This window comes from Natrix helvetica, assembly GCF_964273705.1.
Source record: "Natrix helvetica genome assembly, chromosome: 4".
NCBI lineage: Eukaryota > Metazoa > Chordata > Lepidosauria > Squamata > Natricidae > Natrix > Natrix helvetica.
The window spans coordinates 70,915,006-70,936,591 of NC_138550.1; the positions used below are offsets into that span (position 1 = coordinate 70,915,006).

Consider the following 21,586-nt stretch of genomic DNA (forward strand, 5'->3'; position numbering starts at 1 on the left):
AGGGTCAATTGTTATTTAGACGACAGCCTCATCCTGTCGTCATCCTGGGACCAGGCACATCGAGACCTACAAGTCACAATCGACACCCTGCAGTACCACGGCTTCATCCTGAACTTTCCAAAAAGTCACCTACACCCTCTCTGTTGCACTTTGGGACTATCATCAACTCAGAGCTGTGTGAGGTGTCGTTATCTCAAGAGAGATGTCAAAGTCTGCAGACCCTGATGAGTCAAGTACTACTACAGAGATCGTTACCACGAGCAGTTCTTTCCCAACTTCTCGGGAAAATGGTGTCATGTATAGACATTGTTCCCTGGGCACGATTCCACACGCGAATGCTCCAATGGTTCCTGCTCCCTTTCCAGAGGGCCCACACCAGTCACTGGCAAACGAGAGTAACAGTGCCACCCAAGGTGTTACGGTCTCTCCGATGGTGGACATCCTCCAAGCTACTCAAAGGATGCCTCTTCAAGGAGCCAGACCGCATCGTAGTGATGACAGATGCGAGCTTATTCGGATGGGGAGCCCACTCTTTGGACCGAGTAGCACAGGGACGCTGGAGTGCCCAGGAATTATGAAACAGCATCAACTGGTTAGAGCTGCGAGCCATTCACCTGGCTCTCCATGAATTTCGGGACTTGGTGTCGGCCAGTCACGTGTTGGTCCTCACCGACAACTTAGCCTCCAAGGCCCACGTGAACCGCCAGTCCAAGTCATTGATGCTGGAGGTGGAGAGGCTCCACCATTGGGCGGAGACTCGGCTGCTATCAATCCGGGTGGAACACATATCGGGCACAGCCAACATACAGGCGGATTGGTTGAGCAAGGCCACGGTGGATCAGGCAGAGTGGCGCCTCCACCTGGCCCTGTTCCAGGAACTGTCTCACAGATTCGACCAATCTGAGGTGGACCTCTTTGCACAGCGTCACAACACACATCTGCCAAGGTTCTTTACCAGGTTCCAGGTGCAGGGGGCAGAGGGCACCGATGCTCTTTGCAGCCCTTGGCCGGGGGGCCTTCTTTACACCTTTCTGCCTATCCTGCACGTCATCTGGAAGATGCTGGCGGAACAGGCGGACGTCCTGCTGGTACCACCAATGTGGCCCCAGTGTCCCTGGTACGCCGACCTCATCCATCTCTCCACATCACGCCCACGGAGAATTCCAGACGATCAGATATCTCTGTCACAAGGGGCTCTCATTCACCCGAACCCCCAGCTGTTGCAGTTAGCCATGTGGCACGTGAGCGGGCTATCTTAATCCAGCAACACTTCTCTGGCAAAGTAATTGACACAATCCAAGCAGCACGGCGCCCATCCACAACACGCATTTATGAGGCCACCTGGCAGGCCTTCTGCAAGTGGGGCTGTGCGGCTGGTGTTGATCCAATCAAGGCATCCATATCACAGGTACTAGATTTTTTACAGATGGGCATGGACAAGGGACTCATACCCAACACCCTCCGCCACCAAATTGCAGCCCTGTCAACGGTTGTTGGGGGAGGACAAGGCCACTCCTTGGCTCAGCCTTGAGTGTTGGTTGTCCCTGAGATGTGCTCCGCCTGTATTGACAGGAGGTGCTTCTCCGCCCACCGACCTAGGGAGTCCGCCTCTGACATCAGGTATCTGGAGCGTGTTCGCCCCTGGCGGTTGATGTGCACCTTTGTCGCCACATTGTCCGTTAGCACCCTTATGTGACACCCCTGAATGCCGTGCTGGAAATGCAGGAGGGCCAATCGGATTGCCCTCAGGTCCAGACAATTGATGCTGTGAGCGGCTTTGGTTGGGGACCATCTGCCCTGCGCAAGCTGACTGTGGAAGTGGGCCCCCCACCCGAACAGGCTGGCATCCGTGGTGTTGGTGAGGCGGGCCTGCTCTCGGAACTGGGAGCCTTTCCTCAGGGCTGGAGACATCCACCACCTGAGGGAGTGATGTACCTTTGTGGAGATCGGAATGAGCCTTGTCGAGCTGCTTTCGTTGGCCCTCTGGTAAGGGAGTAGAAGCCATTGGAGGAGGCGAGAATGAAGTCTTGCCCACGGAATGATGGACAGGCACGGGATCATTTTGCCTAGGAGTTGCGACAACTGCATGACCTTGGCCTGAGGGGATCACTGCACTTGTGCGACCCTTTCCTTGAGGCTCGCCACTTGCTCCAGGGACAGGAACACCTGGCAAGAGATTGTGTCGATGACCGCCCCCAGATGCTGCAACCTGGTCGTCGGGTGAAGATGACTTTTATCAAAGTTTATAGAGAACCCGTGGTCTTGGAGGACCTGCATGGTGTACTCTAGGTCCTGGGCCGCTTGCTGGGATGAGTACGACTGGATGAGGACGTCGTCTAGGTAACAGTGTAGCCTGATCGGTTGGGATCTGAGGAAGGCCGCCACTGCCACAAGGATCTTCATAAACGTCCTGGGGGCCGACGACAGGCCGAATGGTAGGGCCTGGTACAGGTAGTGGTGGCCGGCGTAGGCAAACCTCAGGTACCAGCGGTTGGCTTTGCGAATGGGTACGTGGAGGTAGGCCTCTTTGAGGTCTATGAATGTCAAGATGTCTCCTGGTCTGATGCAACCCAGGATTGACTGTAGGGACTGCATCTTGAATCTCCGGTAGGTTATGTGATGGTTTAACCTTTTGAGATCCAATATCCCCCTCCACCCCCCGGAGTTTTTGGGGACCAGGAACAGAATGGAGTAGAATCCTGTTCCTTCCTGACCTGTCGGAACTGGTTCTATGGCCCTGATATCCCCAAAGTGCCTGATCTCCTGCTCCATGAGAGCCCGCTTGACTGGGCACGAGGGGGTGGGGCACCGGATGAAATGACGTGGAGGGAGGGAGAGGAAATCCAAGGTGAGACCTAGGCAGATGGTTTGTAGGACCCATTGGTCTGACGTGATGTGCTCCCATTGGGCTAGGAAGAGTTGGAGACGCCCTCCTATGGGAGCTGACCGGTGATGGTCACTTGTACCATTTGAAGGGACGGGAACCAGATTCCCCCCTAAAGGAGCGTCTGGAATAATGTTGTTGGAGACCTCTGTCGCGAAAGGGCTGACGGTCCTGGGACCGATCAGTCTGCTGTGGGTACGCCCGATGGAACGGGGCAGAGCTGGAGGACGGTTCAGAGCTCCGAAAGGACTGCCTCCTGTAGGAGTTGGGGCCCTTCCTGTCAGATTTTTTTGTGACCGATGGCATCACTTACTTTTTGTCCTTGTTTTCTACTAGGACTGGGTCCAGGACCTCCCCGAAAAGTTTGTCCCCTTTAAAGGGGGCCGAGACTAGCTTCCATTTGGAACGCATGTCCACGTTCCAGTGCCTGAGCCACAGAAGGTGCCTAGTAGTGACGTTGGACGCCAAGGCCCGAGACGCAAATTTTGCCGCACTCAGGGTGGCGTCCGCGGTGTACTCCGTGGCTGCCATGATCTTATTGATATCCTGCCTCAATTTGATATCCCTGGCCGGAATTTTTGCCAGTAACTGTCTCAACCAGAGGAGGACGGCCCTGGAAAGGAAGGAGGCTGAGGCGGACATTTTGATTGCCCAAGCCGCCGCCTTGTGCGTCTTATGACAGGCGGTCTCAGTTTTCTTGTCCTCCGCCTTGAGACCCTCTAACAAATCATAGGGGAGTACAGAGGTAGAGGTAAGAGCAGCCACCGGAGGATTAATTGGAGGAAGCTTAAGCAAGTCCTCCAGGCTGGCATCTACCGTGTACAGCCTCTTATCATTGCTGCTGGGGGTAGCCATGGTGGCTGGTTGCGCCCATTGCCTTTGAACCATGTTGAGGAACAGCTTGGGAACTGGAACTATCTCCTGGGCCGACACAGGCTCCTCAAAGAGGTCCCCAGATAAATCATCTGGGTCAATAGCCGCCTGAGCTGGGGGCGTTGACCCCAGGAGGGTTGAAATCTTGGCCTTATCCAGGATGGTCTTAAAATTGGTAAGTTTAAATAGGCCCGAAAACACTGGTTTTTCGGAAGTGCCCTTTTTGTCCCCAGAGAACTCAGCTTCCTGCCTAGGAAGTATGTCATCCTCCTCCTCCCAGTCAGAGTCCTCAGTGGCCACCGAGGAATGAGAGGATTGAGGGGGTTGGGTAATTGTTGCCTCTCTGGGAGCTTCCTGGGACTTTAAATGACGGGTCTTGTGTGTGCGCTTACCCCTCTGTTGCATGCCCGCCTCAATGCTCTGGGAGATAGCCCTATTAATGATTTCCTGCATCTCTGCAGAAAGGTTAGGCCCCTGGTCCTCAATGGGGCGAGCCCCAGGAACGGGCCTGGGGAGCGGATGCTGAGGCGCCAAGGGACCCACAGGAGCTGGCCCCTCCTCCAGGTCCGAAGGACAGGCGAAGAGGTCTGCCTGGTCAGCCACTGAGGGGCCTGGAGAAACTGCCATGGCAAAGGAGGTTGTAGGAGAAAATTCCTGGCCCTCCTCACTATCAGAAATGGGGCCTCCCTGAGCTGGAGGAACCTCCCTAGAGGGCTCCTCGGGAGTCACTGATAGGGAGGTTTGGGTCCTGTTGTTGGGCCTTGGAAAACTGTTTTTCTAAGGCCTTCTGGCGGCATAGGGCGTCCCTATCTGGGCCTGATCTTTGGTCCGGGCCTGGAATAGGACTTGCTGCCTCTGATGGCCTCCCTGGCAGCTTTGCCGGCCTGCCTTAGGGAGGCCCTGGAAGAGACTCCCATTTGCTCAGGATTCTCAGAGGTCTGATCCGCCATGGTGCTAATTGGGCCTAACTGGGACAGGTAGGGACCACCTCCACTCACCACCTCCACAATAGCCCACCGCAGACTCAAGGTGCTCCAGAAGAGGCACAGAAGGTTGCAGGGTTGGATCCAGCCAAGCAGGGGTTTGGCGTGAGCGTTGTCAGCTCCCAGCGCCTGCAGGAGAGTTCAGGATGCGACCCAGGAGGCCATGACCCCTCGCTGCTTCTCTTCTGAGGAGTTAGGGCCAAGGTTGCTGGTCTGGCCGGGCAAGAGTGACTCCAGGCGGCTCCTGCACTGAGTCAGGCTGCAGGCAGCTGCGGCATGTGGTTGGAAGCGAAAGCAAAAACCGGCGGAATTCCAAATGGCGGCCGGAACTCTCTGCCGCTTTTGCGCCTTAAAAAACTGGCAATAGGAGGGAGCCCTGAGAGGCCACGCTGCACGCCGGCTTCAGGAAAGTGCGGACGGCAGCAACGGGCTCACAGCAGGGAATCGCACCCCAGTAGGGGTGCGGCGGCGGCGCTGGCATTGGCACTCCGACCCACGCATCTCTCTCAACAGCTGCCTGTGGTCCCAAGGGCGAACCCTGGACACCAAGGAACCGAGGGGGTGAGGAACAGCCAAATGTAATAAAAAGGGGAAATTTGTTTCACCAAGCCTGCTCTGTTTAATTCCTTTCCTAACCTCTATGGAGAGTCCAAGCAAACTACCAGAATTGGAGAGAAACTCGAAGCACGTCCACTGGGCTAGCTGAATTGAAAAAAACTGAAGATAGACAGCACCAGAGGCATGGCCTAAAGTTTCAATTCAGTTCTGGGCAGATTGGCTGTATTTAATCCTTGCTTTGACTCTCCAGAGCAGCGCCCTGGAAAATGCGAAAATCATTAAAAAGGTAACTAGAATGATGTGTCCAATGCTCAGACCAGCCAAAGCTGAGTTTGGATTCCCCCCGCAGCACAAATAGGACCATTCAGATAAGTCAATGGTCGTTCTCCTGTGTGCTGCTTGGGGAATCCAAGCAAGGGACATGCCAAACCAATGAGTCTCAAGGGTGGGAGCTAGGCTGGTCAGGGGCCCTAAGTGGTGATAGAACCCTCTGTAGGACTCGCCACCCAAAGGAAGCCTCTGCCGAGGCATACATGTCCACTTTATAATGTCTGATAAAGGGCGATGGTGATGACCAAGTCGCCACCCTGCAAATGTCCTCCACCAAGGCCTGCATCGCCCAGTGGGGGGTGATGCGTCTGGGAGCCAGTCTGGCTTGACTATCGTAAGCGAGGGCAATACATGTTTTCAACCAGCGTCCGATGGTATTCGATGACACCTTCTGTCCAATAAATGCTGGCTGAAAGGACACGAAAAGTGCCTCTGACCTTCTGAAGGATGCAGTATGTTTCACATAGCGACAGAGCGTCCTGCGAATGTTGACATGATGCCACCGTCGCTCTCGTGGATGTGAGGGCTGTGGACAGAAGTCCGGAAGGATAAGTTCCTGTGCCCTGTGGAACATTGAATTAATTTTAGGAAGAAATGCTGGGTCTAACCGCAGGATGAATCTATTCGGATGGAATATACAGAGGTCATTGCGGACCAACAGTGCCGCCAGCTCTGAAACCCTCCTAGCTGATGTAATAGCTACCAAAAAGACGGTTTTAAGGGTCAACAATCTAATCCTGATCGAGCGGATGGGTTCGAATGGTTCTGTTGTGAGAGCCCTAAGGATGAGGGATAAGTCCCATGTGGGGTAACGATGGACCACTGGCGGCCTGAGGTTTGAGACGCCCTTCAGGAAAGACCTGAAAGGTCATCGACACAATCTCTTGCCAGGTGTTCCTGTCCCCGGAGCAAGTGGCGAGCCTCAAGGAAAGGGTCGCACAAGTGCAGTGATCCCCTCAGGCCAAGGTCATGCAGTTGTCGCAACTCCTAGGCAAAATGATCCCGTGCCTGTCCATCATTCCGTGGGCAAGACTTCATTCCCGCCTCCTCCAATGGCTTCTACTCCCTTACCAGAGGGCCAACGAAAGCAGCTCGACAAGGCTCATTCCGATCTCCACAAAGGTACATCACTCCCTCAGGTGGTGGATGTCTCCAGCCCTGACGAAAGGCTCCCAGTTCCGAGAGCAGGCCCGCCTCACCAACACCACGGATGCCAGCCTGTTCGGGTGGGGGGCGCACTTCCACAGTCAGCTTGCGCAGGGCAGATGGTCCCCAACCAAAGCCGCTCACAGCATCAATTGTCTGGACCTGAGGGCAATCCGATTGGCCCTCCTGCATTTCCAGCACGGCATTCAGGGGTGTCACATAAGGGTGCTAACGGACAATGTGGCGACAAAGATGCACATCAACCGCCAGGGGCGAACACGCTCCAGATACCTGATGTCAGAGGCGGACTCCCTAGGTCGGTGGGCGGAGAAGCACCTCCTGTCAATACAGGCGGAGCACATCTCAGGGACAACCAACACTCAAGCAGACTGGCTCAGCAGGGCCACGATCGACCATTCGGAGTGGCAACTACACCCGCGTCTGTTCCAGCGCATATCCCAGAGGTTCGGCTGCCCCCTGGTGGACCTGTTCGCCTCCACAACCAACACACACCTCCCCAGGTTCTTCACGAGGTTCCACGACCCGTGGGCCGAGGGAGTCAATGCCTTGCACTGCCCTTGGCCGCGGGGTGTGCTGTATGCGTTCCCGCTGTTACCTCTCCTTCCCAGAGTCATCCGGAAGATCCTGTCGGAGACAGCGGGGGTACTTCTGGTGGCACCGTTCTGGCCCAGGAGATCCTGGTTTGGTGACCTAGTGAGCCTCTCCGTCAAACTACCTTGGCGGATCCTCCCGCAGGAGATCTCCCTCAGCCAAGGGGCCCTTCAACATCCGGAGCCCCAGTGGCTGCAACTAGCCGTTTGGCACTTGAAAGGGATCTCCTGAGTAGGGGCAACCTCTTGGCCAAGGTCATCCGCACCATCCAGGCCTCCAGGCGCCCATCCACGACCCGGATCTACGACGCCACCTGGAGGGCGTTCGCCAACTGGTGCACTTCTCGTGGGGTCTCCGCATCCTCAGCCTCGGTTCCCGTCATTCTGGACTTCCTGCAAGAGGGCTTCGACAAGGGCCTGGCGCCCAATACTCTACGCCGTCAGGTAGCCGCAATTTCCACCATCCTGGCCCCTGAGAAGCATTTATCTCTCGGCCGATATCCTGCCATCCGCAGCTTTCTCAGGGGCGCAACTAACCTGAGGCCTCCTGTGATTCATAGGTACCCCTCATGGGACCTCAACGTGGTTCTCAATGCCCTCACTGGACCTCTGTTCGAATCCCTCCGAATGGACAGCATTAAACATCTGACATTTAAAACCATCTTTTTAGTTGCCATTACTTCGGCGTGACATATTTCAGAACTGGCAGACCTGTCAGTCTGAGAGGATTTGTGCCTAATTCAGCAGGACACAGTGGTCCTCAGACTGGACCCATCATTCATCCCCAAAATCAACTCCTGGTTCCACCGGGCCCAGGAAATAGTTCTCCTGAACTTTTGCCCGCATCCTAGACATCCGAGGGAGAAACAGTGGCACATGCTGGATGTCCGCAGGACGCTATGCAGGTACATCAAACGCACAGCTACTTTTCGTCAATCTGAATCTCTTCGTTTCGTTCCAACCGGTCTCCCAGGGCAAGAGAGTTTCATCTTCTACGATCGGCGGGTGGCTGAGGGCCTGCATCGCCCTCTCTCATGTTCTGCAGTCCAAACCGGTGCCTAACCATATCACGGCATACTCTACTAGGAGCGCTGCCACCACGGCAGCCTGGGCAACTCGGGCACCGATCGAGGAGATTTGCAGAGCGGCCACATGGACGTTGTTGTCCCTGTTTGTCCGAAATTATAAGTTGGACAAGTTTGCTTCAGTGGAAGGGGCATTTGGAAGGCGAGTTCTTCAGGGCATTCATACCAGCGGAGAGACCCTGAATGCAGCTGCTTTCCTGCCCTAGTGACATTTGGCTTGCTTGGACTCTCCAGAGCAGCGCCCTGGAAAATGACCATTGGCTTACCTGAAAGGTCGTTTTCAGGGCGCTGCGAAGGAGAGTCCACCCCACCCTGAGGTCTAGTTCTGCTGGTCTTCAGTGAGAAGTCTACAGTTCCAGTTGGATTTTTGGTTATTGGAGAAGTTTTGGATATATTGTTGGACTACTCAGCGCACAACAGTTCCACGCCTTCATTGAAAAAATCTGAAGATAGACAGCACCAGAGGTGTGGCCTAAAGTTTCAATTCAGTTCTGGGCAGATTGGCTGCATTTAACCCTTGCTTGGACTCTCCTTCGCAGCGCCCTGAAAACGACCCTTCGGGTAAGCCAGTGGTCGGCAAGCCGCGGCTCGCGAGCCAAATGTGGCTCTTTACACATTTTAATGCGGCTCTTCTGTGTGCCGGGCGCCCGCACCCCTCCCTCCTCTCGGGCTTCGGAGGGAAGCTTCTTCAAAAGCCCGGGCGAGTGACAAGTCTCCCAGGCTGTAATTTGCCGAGCTGTACGCGCACGCTTGTTTTCCATGGTGTGGAGCAGCGGCGACATTCTGGGCGGCGAGCGATGATTCCGGGGGCCATCAGTGGGGGGGCACGGTCCCCCCTCGCGTTCCTCATCTTCCCGGATGGCCCCTGGAATCATCGCTTGCTGCGCAGAATCTCGCCGCTGCTCCACGCCGTGGAAAACAGGCGCGTGCGCACAGCTTGGAAAATTACAGCCTGGGAGACTTGTTGTCAATCGCCCGGGCTTTTGCAAAAGCTTCCCTCCGAAGCGTTCCGAGGGAGGGCTGTAAACTTCCCTCCGAAGTCTTGGGAAGTTCTGAGGAGCCCCCCAAGGCAAAACGCCGCTGCCAGGTAGCTAAAAGTACGTCTCTGATTCGTCTCTGTCAGTCTCTCTCTGATTCCCTCTCTCACTCCCTCTCTTTGTCTGTCTGTCTCATTCACACACACACACACTGTGGTCACCTTGTTGAGTGTTCCAATCACATTTGAAACACACTCAGCAAGGTGACCACAGTGTGTGTGTGTGTGTGTGTGAATGAGACAGACAGACAGAGAGGAACAGAGAGAGGGAGTGAGGGAGGGAATCAGAGAGAGACTGACAGACACACACACACACAGAGAGAGAGACAGAGAGGGGGAGGGAGGGAGAGAAAGATAGACAGACAGAGAGAGAGACACACACAGAGTGAGTGATTAAGTGAATGAGTGAGAGACAGACACACCCACATACACAGAGTGACAGAGAGAGAGGAAGGGAGGGGAGAGAGACAGAGGGAGAGACAGACACACACACACACACAGAGTGAGAGACAGACAGACACACACACACACAGAGTGACAGAGATGGGGGAAGGAGGAGAGAGAGAGAGAGATACAGAGAGAGAGACAGACAGATAGACACCCAGAGAAAATGACAGAGGGAGACAGAGAGGGAGGGAGGGAGAGAGATTCAAAGAGCCAGAGAGAGAGAGAGAGAAAGAAAAAGAAAAAAAGAAAGAAAGTGGGAGAGAGAGATGAAATTAAAATCAACAACATACAAACCTGACTTACTCAAACTATCCAAGGAAATGCAAGGCCAATGTTCACATTAGTGGTTGTGACTTTGTCAGTCATTGTCAGGATGTAATTTTCTCTACATTGTAAGGCAAATTTTACGGAATTTAACATTATCGATAAATAATATCGTTCTAAAGTTTTTGTTTTATTAGTTGTGTTATTTGTATCCTCCCGACCTATGTGGATACTTGCATGCAGAATATTCTCAATAAAAACTTATTGAAACTAAAAACAGTGTACCATCCTATGTATTTTCGGTTTTAAAAATGCGGCTCTCCAAATAAATTTCAATCGTGGTTTTGGCGAGATTTGGCTCAGTTGAAAAAAAAGGTTGCCCACCACTGGGGTAAGCCAATGGTCATTCTGAGCCGGTTCTATTACATCCTTGGATCGGCTGAGCCTTCATACAAAACTGAACTATCCCAGTCAGAGGAAGTGTGGTCAACAATTACATAACTCAGTCTCTAGGCTAATGGACAAAGTTAACCCATGCTTGGATTCCCCTCGCGGCGCACATAGTTCAGGTAAGTCAACGGTCGTTTCATCCATAGTCTTCCAGATTTTCCCATGGCTGTACTAGAAGATTACTGATGGTCCATCCATTCAGGAGCCAGGAAACTCCTAAAAACATTTTTCTCAGAAGTGGAATAAACAATGATTTGCTCTTTGAGAATGGTGAAAAAATTAAGAGCTCATACATGGAAAAATTGAATTTTTAATAATAATTAAAAGTAATGTCAGATTTTGGGAGGTTTTAAGTCTTTGCTAAAGTATTGTAAAGAGTTTTGCAACCTATGGCTGAGTTGGTTTCCCTTTTTTTTTTCAAGCTGAGAATCTATTTTTTGTTAGGATACCAGATAGTTAAATTTATTTCTTTATTTATTTGATCAATTTATATAGCTGCCCAGCTCAACAGCAACACTCATTGAACAATGATTATTGTAAAAAAAAATACTTATAGAAATAGCATTTAGACTTATAGATCGCTTCATAGTGCTTTTACAGCCCTTTCTGAGTGGTTTAGAGAGTCAGCATATTGCTCCCAACAATCTGAGTTCTCATTTTACAGACCTTGGAGGGATGATTCAACCTTGAGCTTGTCTGAATCCAACTCCACTTTGTGGGCAGAGGTAGCCTACAATACTGCATTCTAACCACTGTGCCACCATGGGTACTACAAAGTTTAAAATACACAGCAGCTGAAAAGAGCAATAATCATTCACATAGCTAAGAGATGCACTTGCACTGCACCACCCATTATTTGTGCATTCTCATACACCCTCCCCTACCCAGCATGAGCCACCTCAAGGTCTGCCATGCTTGTGTCTCCCTTGCCACCTACGCACCCTTCCAATCTTGTACTTGCATCACACCTCCCTGGACACTCATCCTCCCAGAGCCTTATTTGTATCATATATCCTCAGCTACTTATGCACCACCACACACTTTCTCCCACCTGGCAGCAGCTACCCCAACCCTTACTACACTTGCGCCATACCTCACCAGCCATTCACGCCTCAAAGCACTCGTGCCATGTTTTCCCAGCCATCTGCAGACTTACACCTACTGGCAGCAGCCACCCCAAATCCATTCCACATGCACCTCCACCACCATCCGCATACCCTCCCCAAACCTTGCTGTACTCACAACATGCCTACCCCACCCACCCACACCCTTGCCTACTCTCCCACTTAGCAGCCACCTATCAGTCTGCTTGCAATCCACCTAGGACTTGCAACTTCCTGCTGGGCTTCCCCACTGACTGTGTTGTTGGAAGATGGTGGGATTTGTGCAGATATACTTGTTTACCAACTCAATCCTCATTTAACAGCAACAGGGATTGTAGAGATTGATATTGCTAAACAATGTGATCGTGTGAATGCTTTATGTCCACATTGCTTAGTAATGGAAGTTGTAGTCCCAATTGCTGTTGTAACTCCAGAATTACCTGTATTTCTCCAATTGCAATAATAGTGGAAGAAATTCATGTGGTAGCATTTCTTTATTTTCTACTGGCAATATTAGTTCTCCCAAATGAGATTCTTATCTTCTCTCCCCCCGCCTCCCGTGTGATTGTTTAGAAAGAAACCTTTCTACAAAGAGAAGCCAATTTTCTTGGGAGATATTAATCTATAAAACTCTGTGCTGTAGCTCAGGCTGGTTTTATGGCAATGGTAAATTTGATTTCAAGATAGCCTATAGTCAGATTTGAAGAATTATAATGAGAGCTGAATTGAAATAAGATGTTATTGATTTTGTAATTGCTACTGTGCCTTATTTCCTAGAAATTCATAAGGTCTATTTGTTTTCTTTGTAATTAGTTTTGCTTACTTGACAGGTAAAAATTAGAGGTTGCCTGAATAGATGAACAAGCTAAAATTGTAGAGGCTAAAATTTTAACTCTATTTAATAACAACAAGATCCTAATAAATTAAAGAGAACCTTGAGGCCCCTGAATAGCCATTCCTTTTGTTCAATCCAGCAAACTCATTGAGAACTGGTATATAAATTATACTTCCATGTAACCTAATAACTAATGTACAAAAAAACCAAGACTTATTAGCTATTTGGCTAGTTCTGTTTAACAATGTAACTACTTGTGTTTTCCCGAAAATTAGACTGGGTGTTATATTTTTTGGGCCGCCAAAAAAAGGCACCAGGTCTTATTTTGGGGGAAGTCTTATTCCCCCCCCCCTTTTTTTTTTTTCCTTTAAAGGGAGGAGGGCGGAGCTAGCTGCCCCTCGCATCTCCTTGCTGTCAGGGTTCCAAGTAACAACCCCAACGAAAAGAAACTCCGAGGCTTGTGTTTCCTCAAAGCTACAATTTATTGGAGATGTCATATTGGCACATTTGGAAAAAACTGAATCTGAAAGCTTCCAGGCTTTCCCCACCCAGTTAAAAGTTCAGACCCTGCCCCAACACCCACAAGTCCATCACATGGACAATCATTCATTGCCGTTCATTGGATTCCTCCCATCCACATCCATCCAGTTGCATGGACAAGTCTACCTTGAGTTTCTGAGAAGGAATGTTATGTCTACAATTCTCCCATACACCATACCACCACCACCCTTCCTACAGTATAATATTGTTATATATATGTGGCAGCCTTGAGGCCCTGTCCAAAGATGACTTCCAAGTCTGACACTTGCCCAATGTGAAACAGCTGATCTGCAGCTGCTTTAGGCGCTGCCTTGCCTAACATGAAACAGCTGATCTGTGCTCACTTTAGGAGCCTCCTTGCCTAATGCAAAACAGCCGATCTGTGCTCGCTCTAGGAGCTGCCTCGCTTCTTGCGGCCCTGCTTCTTGGAGCTGATGGCAGGCTCGCCCATGAAGATCAGCTGTTTTGTGTTTGGCAAGGAGGCTCCTAAAGTGAGTACATATCAGGCATCTGTAACAGGAGCAGAATAAACTATAAATTTATGCATGTTAGAGAGGCCTTCAGGAAAGGCCTCTAGCTGATAACAGAGCTCCGGATCAATCAGGAAAGCCTTGCTGCCTGCAGAAGAGATGAGCTGAGGTGTGGGAGGCCTGGCTGCAACTATCCAAAGGTAAGTAGTAGATCAGCTCCAGACACCCCCATCCCCACCCTAGCTTAATTTTTACCCGTGCACCCTGGAGGCTTATTTTGGGGGTAGGATTATTGGGCACAGTGACCAGAACTGAATACAATATGATTAAAAGGAAGTTATTATATTGGCTGTTTCATTTTTAGTCTTTTTCCTAAAGATCTATTCAAAGAAATATTTTTCTTCCCAATTGTTGCATGTTTTTAATAGAATATTCTGAAAATTACTAGTCTTCTAGACTCAGAGTGTTTAGAATCAGAGTAGAAAAAACAGGAAGAAACAACATGATTTCAGATTATGTCAGGATAACAGAAGAGAAACATCCTTCATTGAAGCAGATATATATAGTTTTGATCTTGTCCACAGATGTCTTGGGAAGATGTAAAAAATGAGATTGTTGGAGAAAAGGGATTGGCACCAGAAATTGCAGATCATATTGGTGGATATGTAAGGCTCCATGGTGAGTATCAAAACAGGTCAGATATGTATGTCTTGGTTCTCTAAGACTTTCAGGCTAAAACCTATATCATTCTCTTCTATCTCATTACTGGTTAAGTGATACATAAGAGTTTACAAGAAAATAGAAAGGCACACAATATACTGGCTATTTGCTTAGCACACTCATGGCTGCCAACACTAAAGCATTCCTTTCAGTGTATATTCCCCATTGTATGCTCTTCACTCTCTTGTATTCCTTCCTTCCTTCCTCTCCAATCTCTCTACACTGTGAGTAGAAAAAGATGGGTCAGGCACAGGACAATGCATATTGAGTGTAATGGGGATCAAAACAGAGATGCTATAAAGATCATAAATGCTTGCATAGATCACAAAATTATTTTTTCAGCATCCTCATAACATTGAACACTTGCTGCACAAGACATTGAGGCAGTCAGTCAGATGTATCTATATAAATATAGGTGGTCCTTGTTTAAAATCATTTGTACAGCAACCTTTTATTTTATTTTATTATTTTTCACATTTTTGAACTGCCCATCTCCCTTAAAGAGGGACTCTTTGAATTTATAATGGCATTGGAGTGGTAGTTATGACCAGACTTCATACTTGCTGTCACAATCTCACAGTTACATAATCTCAATTTGTAATCTTCTCTATCAACTTCCCACAAGCATAGTCTATGGGAAAACTGACAGGAAGTCAGAAGCCAGGGTTACATGAGGTCTTTGCTTAGCAACCTGCACAGTTTTTGTTTAACTATGGCTACTAGGAAAGCCATCACTAAGCAGTATGTTCATATAGTTTTCAGTTTATATCTGCATGACTTTACAAGGGCATTTCCTGTCTCGGTGTTGTTAAGCAAGGACTACCTGTACAGTATGCCTGCTTCAATTTGCACAACTTGTACATACAATAATGTGAAAAAAAGTATACCCTCTTCGAGTTACCCATATTTTTCGGAGTATAAGACACTCCGGAGTACAAGACGCACCTTAGTTTTGGGGGAGGAAAACAAGAAAAGAAAACTGAGATGCAAGGGCTGACGGCTCCAAGATCGCAGTCGATATTTCTGCCGCTGGACAGCCCATTTGGACCTAAACCGTCCCACAGAGACGGTGATTGAGAACGGCACCTTCTGCTGATCTCAGGGCCCCCGAAAGTCCCTGAAAAATCCAGGAATAGCCTTTTTTTCCGGCGATAGAAACGCAGCTAATGAAGCTGCTGAAGTCGGGACAGCTCCGGAACGGGAAGAAAGCGAAAAGAGAAAGTGTGTCGAATTGGTGAGGAAATTTTATTATTAGAAAAAGAGACTACCCCCCCCCAAAAAAAATTAATTAAATTAAATTAAAATTGAAGATAGAAGATAGAAGACCGTAAGCGGCGAAATTAATCTACATTAAACTACATGAAACTTAGTGTGTTATCCTATTTCTAATTTATTTATTTTTTTATGGATGGAATTTTTTCAAAGGCTCCCTATTTTTTAAACTGAATGGATAATTTTTTCTTCTTTTTTCACTTTTGCTTACACCTATGGATTTAAATTTTTCATCATTTTTTATAATGCTTGGATTGTTTTTGATCTCCATTTAAGGGTTTTTTCTTTCTTAAGCTTGGAATATAAAGAAGATAATAAAAAGGATTATAAAGAGGGTTGTAACAACAGGAGGAAAAGCACTTACACTGCCACTTAGAGGCTGGAGGCTGGATACATTGTTTTTTCTTCTTTCTCTTTGATCACTTGAGATTCAAGGTTCTTTCAGTTTGTTTACTGACAGTGACAGTAGGAAGAGCACAAATTGTTTATACAGGTGCATTTTGGGAGTTCTATCACTAGCTATTGGAGGGAAGACAACATTTTGACTTGAAAGATAATAAATGAATCTGTTTGAAGTTTATTAAAATAGCCTTGAATCCTATAGTGGCAGTGCCTGCAAAATTGGAACAATGGTGCAGCAGGAAAAGAAACTGTAACATTGCAAATGATTATGTTTGAAATTCAAAATCTATTATTTGTGACAAGAGAGAATTGAAAAGAGATTGGAGAATATGGAATACAAAACAGAAAAATTTGATGGAAAAACTGAGGATGTTTATCAAATGTAGAATGTGGAGGGCAAAGTTCAAAAAATGGAAGACAAAATGAGCAAAGAGATAAGAAATCTGTGGATACTGACAACAAAGTGAGCGTGGTTGGTAATGGCAAGAGCGGAATATGGAAAAGGGAGATAGATGGATTGGAACTCTACCCCAGACGTCAAAGCATACAAGAAGAAAAGAGAGAAAAATTGATGGAGATAAGGAAAGAAATCTTGACAGAAGCACCAGTGATAACCAAAGATAAGCTGATGGAAAGAGCAGATGCTGGGTTTCGAGCATTTATGAGACACGAAAGGAACAACATGTTGCCAAGGGAGGTTTGTACAAGATTTATTAAGAAAATAACTAGAACATTAATGCTACAAATGGCAAGAGATATAAGACCGTACTATTGCTGGAGAGATACAGGTTGATGCAATGAAAATGTATAATAAAAACTAAGTTAAATTTAGTTTACTAGTAGTATGTATAAAATGAAGTGACGATAGCTATAGTTAAATAATGATTAATAATGATAACAATACATATAGATATATTAGTTTGTGTTTGAGATCATTGTTCTGTTGCACATCCCAATGTTAACCAAGCTTTAGCTGTCAGAGAGGTGGCCTCATATTTCACTCTACAATACTTTGGTATACAGAGGAATTCATGGTCGACTCAATGACGGCAAGGTGCCCAGGTCCTATGGCTGAAAAATAAGCCCTTCTCCACCACCGAGCTTAAAGTTTATGAGATGTTTGTGCCAGTGGTGGGTTGCGGATTCGGTTGGAATGGCCCCAGTGTCACCTACATGCACGCAGCGCATGCATGTGTTATAGCGACAAATGACACTTCCGCAAGCCTCCAACACGCTCCAGCTGTTCAGCGGAGTGTTGTGCAGCGCCAACAGCTTTAAAACACGGTAAGTAGCGCGGGTGGGCCCTCCGGAGCACCGTACCGGAATGGTACCCGGTGCTCCGGGCAGGATCTGGTACACCCATACTGGGGCGTACTGCCTGCAACCAACCACTGGTTTGTGCTGATATGGTGTATTTAGTTTTTGCCAAACGTGGCACTGTGATTATGGCCAGACATCTCCACTTTGGTCTCATCTGTCCAAAGGGCAGTGTTCCAGAAATCATGTGATTTGTTCAGATGCAACTTGGCAAACCTAATCTATGCTGCTATGTTCTGTTTAGAGATAAGAGGCAAACCTTCCAAACAAACAATACTTGTTCAATCTTTTTCTAATTGAGCTGTCATGAACTTTGACCTTTAACTTAATACTTGTGCTACTCCGGAAGTGGAATATCTACGTGGAGGGTGATCCCATATATAAGGGGGGGTTATCCAAAACTGCTGCATGCATCCTTTCCATGCAGTCAAGGAGATGCATAAACCAGATCAAACACTGAGAATGAGATTGATGCGCCCAAAAGAACATTACCCAAAGAAGAGGCATCCTCAGTGATTTACCATATTAACTGCAGCAACTGTGCAAGTAACTATGTAGGGGAAATAGCTAAGCGGCTACCGACTAGAGTGCATGAACATGAAGTGGCTGTCCGGCGCAAAGAACAGCGCTCTCAGATCTGGACACATATGAAAGAGCACAATCACATGTTCAATTTTCAAGAGCCAGAAGTTATTACCCATGATGCAATAAAAGGGGGGTGCCTACTGAAAAAAGCCTCGTTTTCCAACAATAACTCCATCAATAGGCACATCGACCTGCTACCTGCTACCCACTTACCAAGCATTGAGGCACCAAGAAAGATCCTGAAGGATGAGCAGAGACCAACTTCTATCCGGGAGTAGAGATCGATGGCACACACACCCCTTTGGACATGCCAGCTCATGTTGAATGCCAAGGAGCCCGCCAGAATTGTCACAAGCTGTAATAGATATGAACAATGAGGAACAAGTCTGGCCAGTTACAAGATCACAGGCAAAACAACAAATTAAGCTGGTTAATATATCAGATGTGGCTGTGAGGTGAAGAGCGGGAAGTGTGAGAGGAAGCCAGAGAGAATGCTGTTAAAGCAACATCAGACAGCTCAGCATTATTCCCTGAGGATGAGCAGCCCAATGCCTGATGTAAAAACAACAAAGCTAGTTACAGGTGGGAGGCGGGTGGATGGGCATATCAGCGGGCAATGGCCAAATTGATTAATAGTGTATAAAGGCAGATATCTCTTTAATAGTTTTTACACTCTGATGATGTTAGCAGTGGCTAACGAAAGCTAAGTGAGCAATATATTTTAAAGTTCCAGAGATCGCAATGTCTGTTTCTTCCTTGGGGTGAATTTGCTGGGACATCCACTGCTGGGAACATTGGCAACTGTCATGAATATTTTCTGCTTGTAAATAAACTTCCTTGCTTTAGAATAATGGACTTTGAATTGTTTGGAAATGGCCTTATTACCCTTCCCAGATTGATGGGGAGCAACAACAGAAAATGTACTTTATTTCACATGACTATTCCAGTTTTAGAAGAAATGAAATTGCGCTGTATGAGAAATAGAAGAAACAAAAGAGAGATGAATGAAAGGATAAAAGTTTAGTACTGCTGCTGAATCCTTCATACAGGCATCAATCCTACATGTCTTATTTCTACAGGTGGACTCAGTTTAATTGAACAATTGCTCCAAGATCCAAAGCTGTCACAAAATAAACTAGCTCGGGAAGGGCTTGAGGAAGTAAAACAGCTATTCAAATATTTGGATATTTTTGGCATTTCAGATCAGGTAAAATTCTATTATTTCTTCTTCTAATTACATTGAGCTGAGTCTGTTTGTTAATGAGGGTTTTAAATTGTTTTACAGTTTTCCTTTGATCTAAGTCTGGCTCGTGGTTTGGATTACTACACTGGAGTAATATATGAGGCTATCCTTCTCAAGGAACCAAATGATCATGTAGAGGAATCTGTTGGTGTTGGCAGTGTTGCTGGAGGTGGCCGTTATGATGGGTTAGTAGGGATGTTTGATCCCAAGGGTCGGAAAGTGCCTTGTGTTGGAGTCAGCATTGGCATTGAACGGGTCTTTTCCATTATGGAACAAAAAATGGAGGTAAAGATTGTTTACTTTTTTTTTTTACTTGAAAGCTTCTCTCTGATTAGATTAGATTTTCTAGAAGTGGATAAAATGTTTGAAGTCAAAATATTCTAACCTCTGGTCAAGTATATCCCAGGTCAGTTATCTGTTCTGATGAGAGAACAGAAATGAAATGGTCAGTGTCAGGAAAATAAGATGTTTCCTTCTCAAAATTTTCTCCACATCTCCTCTAGTGTTTTTCTCGCTTCTGTGTTCTTTACCATTTATGAATTCTTTTGTCTCAGAAAACTTAGTCCAAATTCATGTTTTGTGTATTGAGTTCTGGATCTGATTTGCAATCAGATTGTTTGTCCCTCATCATTACTAATTTGCATTCAGTGAAATTGATGTTCTGTAAATGACTATCCCTCCATGACGCCACTTCTACAACGGTCATCATACCATGTCAGATGACCAAATGTGTACTATCTATTCAGATAGATAAACACACACACACACACACACACACACACACACACACACACACACACTACAGACATAAAAGACTTATGCTGCCACAATTCTGTCCTGGCTGGTCGGAACATAACATTAAAAATATAACAAAAACTCCTATTAGTAAGATTATGTGAGTAGGCTGTATTAAGCAGACATATTTCAGGGGAAAGGATGTTTCATAAGGCAAGGGAAGCTAAAAAGAAAGTGTGCTTCTTAGCTCTTACTAAGATAAGATTTAAGGAAAGGGACCCACCCTGTGTGGCCTGGTGGAATGGGTAGATTTCCTCTGGAAAAGGCTGTCCCTCAGACATTACATAACATTAGGGCTTTAACCAACACATTGAACTGAACTGAACTGAATTGAAGAACGAGACAATAACAGAGTATAAGAAGATAGGGAGGAAACAAGGAGGATAGGAACTTTTTTTTAATCCAGGCAGGAAATTGAGGGCTAAGAGCAAAGCACCTCCTAAAAAGGAATCTGAAAAGTCAACATTCTTTGTGGAGAAAAAGAATTCCTTCCCTTTGTTAAGCAGTCCCATCCCAGTAGCAAAACAAACATAATCTCATTAACGACCTGGTCTCGGAGGGGGAGTCGGACCTGGCAGGGATAACGGAGACCTGGCTGGGCCACGAGGGAGGTCTCCCCCTCGTGGAAATGTGCCCGCCAGGTTACCGCGCATTTCATCAGCCATGGGCCCTTGGCAGGGGTGGTGGGGTAGCGGTCATCATAAGGGAAGGCCTTGAGCCGAGAGAGTCCACTGTGCCACAGATAACCGGTTGTGAGTCCCTGTGCGTGAAATGGGGCCCAGGGAGACAGTTGGGCTTGCTGATTGTATACTTGGCTCCTCGCTATGCATCAGCAGCCCTGCCCGAGCTCCTCGAGGTGATCGCCGAGATGGCGGTTGAGACCCCCAGGCTGTTGGTCATGGGGGACTTTAACTTGCCATCGGTAGGGGAAACATCCGAGGCAGCCCGGGAGTTCATGGCCTCCATGACAGCCATGGACCTGACCCAAGTAATTCAGGGCCCCACACACGAGGCTGGTCACACACTGGACCTTATCTTTGTCTCTGGCCAGTGGAGGAGTGATCTAGGAATAGGGGATTTAGTCATTACACCCCTGTCATGGTCAGATCACTCACTTCTCCGGCTCGACTTCCCAGCCGCTACTCCCCATCGCGGGGAGGCGGAACCGGAATGTCCTAGATAGTTCCGCCCCAGTCGCCTGATGGAACCTGATAGGTTCCAGACGGAGCTTGGGCCATTTCCTGTAGCCCTGACCCATACCCGGATGGAGGACCTAGTGGCTGCATGGAACAGTGCGGCCGCCGGGGCCTTGGACCGGGTTGCGCCCTTGCGGCCTCTCTTGCGGCAGCGATCCACCCAGGCCCCTTGGTTCACCGAGGAGCTGAGAGTGATGAAGCGCCGCAAGAGACGCCTAGAGAGCAGATGGAGATCGTCACGCTCTGAATCTGACCGATCACAGGTGAGAGCCTATTTGAGGACTTATCTTGTGGCTTTAAGAGTGGCCAAGCGTCAGTATTGTGCCACTCTTATTGCGTCCGCAGATAACCGCCCTGCCGCCCTGTTTAGGGTGACCCGCTCCCTCCTCCAACAGAGGCCGCGGGAAGCCCCTTTGCAGGGTAGAGCAGAGGAGTTTGGGG

At 48.1% G+C, this 21,586-nt stretch overlaps 1 protein-coding gene across 1 annotated transcript in view; it reads left to right on the top strand.

Moving 5' to 3' along the window:
• LOC309390955 (histidine--tRNA ligase, cytoplasmic-like) overlaps positions 1-21,586 on the top strand; it is an 83,971-nt gene that overhangs the window by 44,158 nt on the left and 18,227 nt on the right. The window contains exons 8-10 of the mRNA XM_081950905.1: positions 14,200-14,293; positions 18,991-19,118; positions 19,197-19,439. Of these exons, the coding sequence (XP_081807031.1) occupies positions 14,200-14,293; positions 18,991-19,118; positions 19,197-19,439 (465 nt within the window). The remainder of the gene's footprint in view (positions 1-14,199; positions 14,294-18,990; positions 19,119-19,196; positions 19,440-21,586) is intronic.